Source organism: Mustela erminea, chromosome 19 (assembly GCF_009829155.1).
Source record: "Mustela erminea isolate mMusErm1 chromosome 19, mMusErm1.Pri, whole genome shotgun sequence".
In the NCBI taxonomy this organism is placed as follows: domain Eukaryota; kingdom Metazoa; phylum Chordata; class Mammalia; order Carnivora; family Mustelidae; genus Mustela; species Mustela erminea.
Window position 1 is genome coordinate 49,072,755 of NC_045632.1, and position 4,710 is coordinate 49,077,464.

Consider the following 4,710-nt stretch of genomic DNA (forward strand, 5'->3'; position numbering starts at 1 on the left):
AAAAACCTGGAAAGGAGAAGTTGGTAAACATTTCCCCTCCACATGCTCTAGGAACAGCGCTGCTGGGCAACTGACTGATAGGTGGGGGCGTCCCTCTGAAACTATTCCAGACCACAGAGGAGAAATCCATGTTAAAATTAAGCTGCCCCCATTGCACAAGCCCCAGATGAACCAGCGAACCCAGGCGGCGAGCATCGGATCAGCTCACCTAACGAGAAGAGAGGCAGCCAGTCCTGACTGCTCTGATGAAGGAAGCCGGCTCCCCCTCCAGCAGGGCCAACGGCATTGAACCGAAGTCTGACCCGGCCTCTAGATTTAACTGCTGAATCCCAGAAACAGAGGACAAGGAGGGAGCTGAAAGAAGAGCTCTCGGTGCCAAGCTCTGGTGCTGGACTGGAGATCTCCCCAGCTACGGAGGCTTAACGCGAGTCGAGCCTGCGCGGGCGCGGGATCCCAGGCAGGGAAGGGCCAAGGGCTATGGGTACGGTGGGAGCTAAAGGCAGGCGAAGGGGCCCGGAGCACGTGGTCACAGGAGAAAGCTTCATGGGCCAGCGATCTCGGTTCCAGGGCCCACCTTTCAGGGCTTTGGGGTGCATAGCCTAGCCAAGGACCACTGCCTTCCAGAAAGCTCTTTGGGTAAAGCTGGGTCCAACAGGTAGCAACTCAGTTGGAGCCCATGGAGTCCTGAGCAGGGAGGAGAATCAGAGCGTCCCTGAGAAGCCGGGAATGTGAACAGAGAAGGTGGTATGGCCACCTGGGCAGGTGACAGAGACTCAGCCCCACGCCTCCTAGACCATACAGAGACACAGATGAACTCGGTGCTTCCCTCGTATGCTTTTATGAGCTCATCATTGAATCACGGGCTCAGCTGGCAGCAAGTATTTCCTGAACCCAAGGGATGAGCTCGGTGACGCGGGCGTACACAGCAGGAACAGAGGTGGAACAGACGCTGCTGCTCCAGGACACGACGCCCACCAGGGTCCAGACTCCAGCCTTCTGGCAGACAAGGGGGCCCCCAGAGTCGCCCTGCAGGAGGACAAAGACTAGTTTCCAAGCCCGAAGTGGGATGCCAAGGCCCCAGTGGGCCCTGACCTGCTCCAGCCAAGGTCCTGTGCAGAGAAATGACACGCCTGGGCACGGTGACCAAGCAGGAGACCCTTCAATGTGGGCCCCACAGCAGCCTCGGCTCTGTTACCATCTCCCGGAGGGCCTGGGGCAGGTGGCCAACCCTCTGACCCAGCCAGTGCCTGTGCAACAGGCCACAAACATCCAGCTCCCAGGGGCTGGCGTGAGGGGGCCGTGGCCGCCGAGGCCCCCGGGAGCCCCGCGGCACGCCCAGGCCAGAGAGAGCCCTTGGGCAGAGGCCCCTGCTTCTGCAGGTCCGGGCTGGGGTCTGGGCAGCTGGCCGGAGCGAGGGGGCCAAGACACGCGCAGAGAGACCTGCCCTCTGGGCTGAGCAGGGGTGGTGTGCGGTCCGAGGGGAGCACCAGGGTGGCAGAGCCCGGCTATACCGAGCAGGAGGACACGCCGCTGGCACCCGCGCAAACCATCACATTCGTGATCCTGCTGCCCCAGAACTTCATGCAGTCGGCGTTGGACAGGAGGGGCAGGGCCGCCTGCTGCAGCTTGTCGGGGGTCTTGTAGGCTGGAGGGACACAGCAGGCCCGGAGGGGTCAGGGCCTCTCCTTCCGCCCCGACCCCCTGGACAGTGCCACACACAGCCACTGGCCTCAAGTCAGGAGAGAAGTCGGGCCTGGAGGTGGGGCTTGGCAGTGAGGGGGGCCACGCTTGCCGGTGCTTCCGTGCTTCTCCGCAAGGTGGTCTTCAAGGACAGAGTGCTTAAGCTCATCTTTTTATTTTTAGGTATTTATTTATTTGACAGAGAAAGCAGAAGCAGGGGGAATGGCAGGCAGAGGGAGAGGAAGAAGCAGGCTTCCTGCTGAGCAGGGGGCCAGATTCAGGTCTCCATCCCAGGACCCTGGAATCATGACCTGAGCCGAAGGCAGACTCTTAATGGAATGAGCCAGGAATTATTCATGCATCAATTAATTATTATCATTAATTATTAAAGAAAACAGGACTTCGGTTCTGCCCCATCGAATGACACACGGCGAACACAGAAAACGTGGGGTTGAATTGTCCCAGGCGCTGAGAAAAGACAGGTGTCCTCCATACGTCCGTGAGGACCGGGGAATTCTCAGCACCTGTGCAAGCAACGTTGGGCTCCTGCAGCCCCGGAGGACAGGCAGCCCTCCCCCGGGTAACACAGGCCAGCGCCTGCCCTGTTGCCCCTCGGTCACTCAACACAGCAGATTCTTGCCAAAACACGTCAGCATACCAATCGCTTTCTCCGTAACAGCAAAGACGTTAGAACAAAATTGGGATGAATTTACACAGCTGACCACTTTACAGTGAACGGGTATCCGCACCAGTGGGGATAAATCTATAACATAACACAGGCAGGGAAAAGCACTTTGTCTTTTGTTTTTTGTTTGTTTATTTATTTATTTGACAGAGATCACAAGTAGGCAGAGAGGCAGGCAGAGAGAGAGAGAGAGAGAGAGAGAGAGGAGGAGGAAGTAGGCTCCCTGCTGAGCAGGGAGCTAGATTCGGGGCTCGATCCCAGGACACTAGGATCACGACCTGAGCTGAAGGCAGAGGCTTTAGCCCACTGAGCCACCCAGGTGCCCCTGTCTTTTGTTTTTAAAGTACGCTCTCCGCGCAGCATGGGGCTTGAACTCTCCACCCTGAGATCTAGGGTGGCAGGCACCAAGCCGGGTGCCTCGGGCACGCTTTAAAATTGACGTAGTGTGGGGCGCCTAGGTGGCTCAGGCTGCCTTCGGCTCAGGTCATGATCCCAGTGTCCTGGGATTGAGCCCCACGTTGGGCTTCCTGCTCAGCGGGAAGCCTGTTTCTCCCTCTCCCACACTTCCTGCTTGTATTCCTTCTCTCTGTCGCCCCTAGTTCATGTTTTAAGAAGAAAGTAATACTTGCAAAACCCTGATAATAGATTTGTGGTTGTCATATTATTTCCTGTACTTTTTACCATTCCCTCTTCTTTTTTAGTGGAAAATAAAGGACTTCACATATGCCTGGCACAACAGATGAAAATCCGAGGAGAGGCACAGAGAGTCTCCTGCGACCGCACCCGGCTCTGCTCACAGCACCCCTGCCTGAGCCCCGCCTGGGGCTGTAGGACTCAGCAGAGGCCCAGACTGGGCTCTGGCACCCTCCTGGCTCAGAGAGCTGCAGAAGGACCCCGGTGTTCCCGGCAGCCTCTGGGGAGAGGCCCCCAGGTTCAGGGAAGGGGGCTCCAAACATCCTTGTGGCCAGGTCCTAGGGCTCGCCCTGGACAGGGCACTTCGAGCTCCTTCTGTGGCGCTGGCAGCAGAGCCACTGAGGGCTTGGGCCCTCCTCCTCAAGCTGCTCCAGGGCTGGTAGGTCCACTCCTGGGGTCCCAACACTCACAACCAAAGGCAGCCCCCACAAGGGCAAAGCAGGAGAGAAGCCAGAGAAAGGCCATGTTGCCGTCGTCAGAATCATACGGGACAACCATGCTGGGGGCCCTGCTTTTAAGTCCCCTGGGCAACCCCAAGCCCTGCCCAGCCAGAGGAGCCCAAGATCCATCCTCCCTGTTATCAAAGGACCTTGAGCGATAAGTGGGGTCAAGCCCCTGGCACAGCTGAGCTGGACTCAGCGTGGGATGTCCCAGCCGCTGGGAAAAGGGCTGCTGGTCTGATGCATTTTCACCCCTAAGACTTGGCAACACCTGGCATCCCGAAGGCTGAGTGGGCGGTGCCGGCACCCCAGCCAGGAGCTCGGGTCCCACAGAGCCCAGCTCTGTGCAGCCTTTAGCCAGTGTCAGATGCGGGGACCAGCCATGGCCAGGGCAACGGGGAGCAACCCCAGCTCCTAACCATAGGAAATCCCACCACGGGGCTCGAAGAACCCTGGCTGTGGTCACCAGGAGGTCTCCAGTATACTGAACATAGGCAGCAGGTGCTCAGCAAAGAGTATTTTCAGTGAGGGGCACCTGGGTGGCTCAGAAGGTTAAGCCTCTGCCTTCGGCTCAGGTCATGATCCCAGGGTCCTGGGGTTGAGCTCCACATCAGGCTCTCTGCTCAGCGGGGAGCCTGCTTCCCCCTCTCTCTCTGCCTGCCTATCCGCCTACTTGTGATATCTGTCTGTCAAATAAATAAATAAAATAAAATCTTAGGGGGGGAAATAGTATTTTCAGCACAATGTCATCTAGAAATGTGGTACAGGTGGTCCAGGTCATCGAGGGGGTCCCTTTCAAACCAGCCCAGCCAGGTAGCTCCTGAGCGTGGCTGAGGGGGTGTGTGGGGGTGAGGACATTGTGCTCACAGAGACCACAAGCAGGTTCTAGATGAGCAAACACAATGACAGAGAGTGCCCCTACCCCAGGGCTCAACTCGGCTCTTTCTTCGGTAACTCACAGCGTAAGGAACTAGTCACTGTAGACAGCTCCATGTCCTGTAAAATGGGGCACTGGTTCCACGCCATTAAATGATCCACAGGGAAACAACAGAAACAACGTTGATGATCCCAGAACACTGAGAAAAGGAAGGGGCGGGTAATAGGATGGTGATACGCTTGCCACAGGTAGGGGCCCAGTGACCTCTCGGCAGATCCTGGTGTAGACGCTGGGCTGGGGGCTCCTGTGCACGTAGCACATGGCGCCCCTGTCCT

General features: G+C 57.7%; 1 protein-coding gene across 1 annotated transcript; it reads right to left on the reverse strand.

The window, feature by feature from the left end:
- Nucleotides 1-796: 796 nt before the first annotated feature.
- On the reverse strand, nt 797-1,673 carry LOC116578714 (chymotrypsinogen B-like; the record flags this gene model as incomplete). The annotated part of the gene is made up of 2 exons (XM_032323107.1): nt 797-1,026; nt 1,512-1,673. Coding segments are annotated over 2 exons (324 nt in total), but the record flags the coding sequence as incomplete, so codon positions are not given.
- Nucleotides 1,674-4,710: the final 3,037 nt, after the last annotated feature.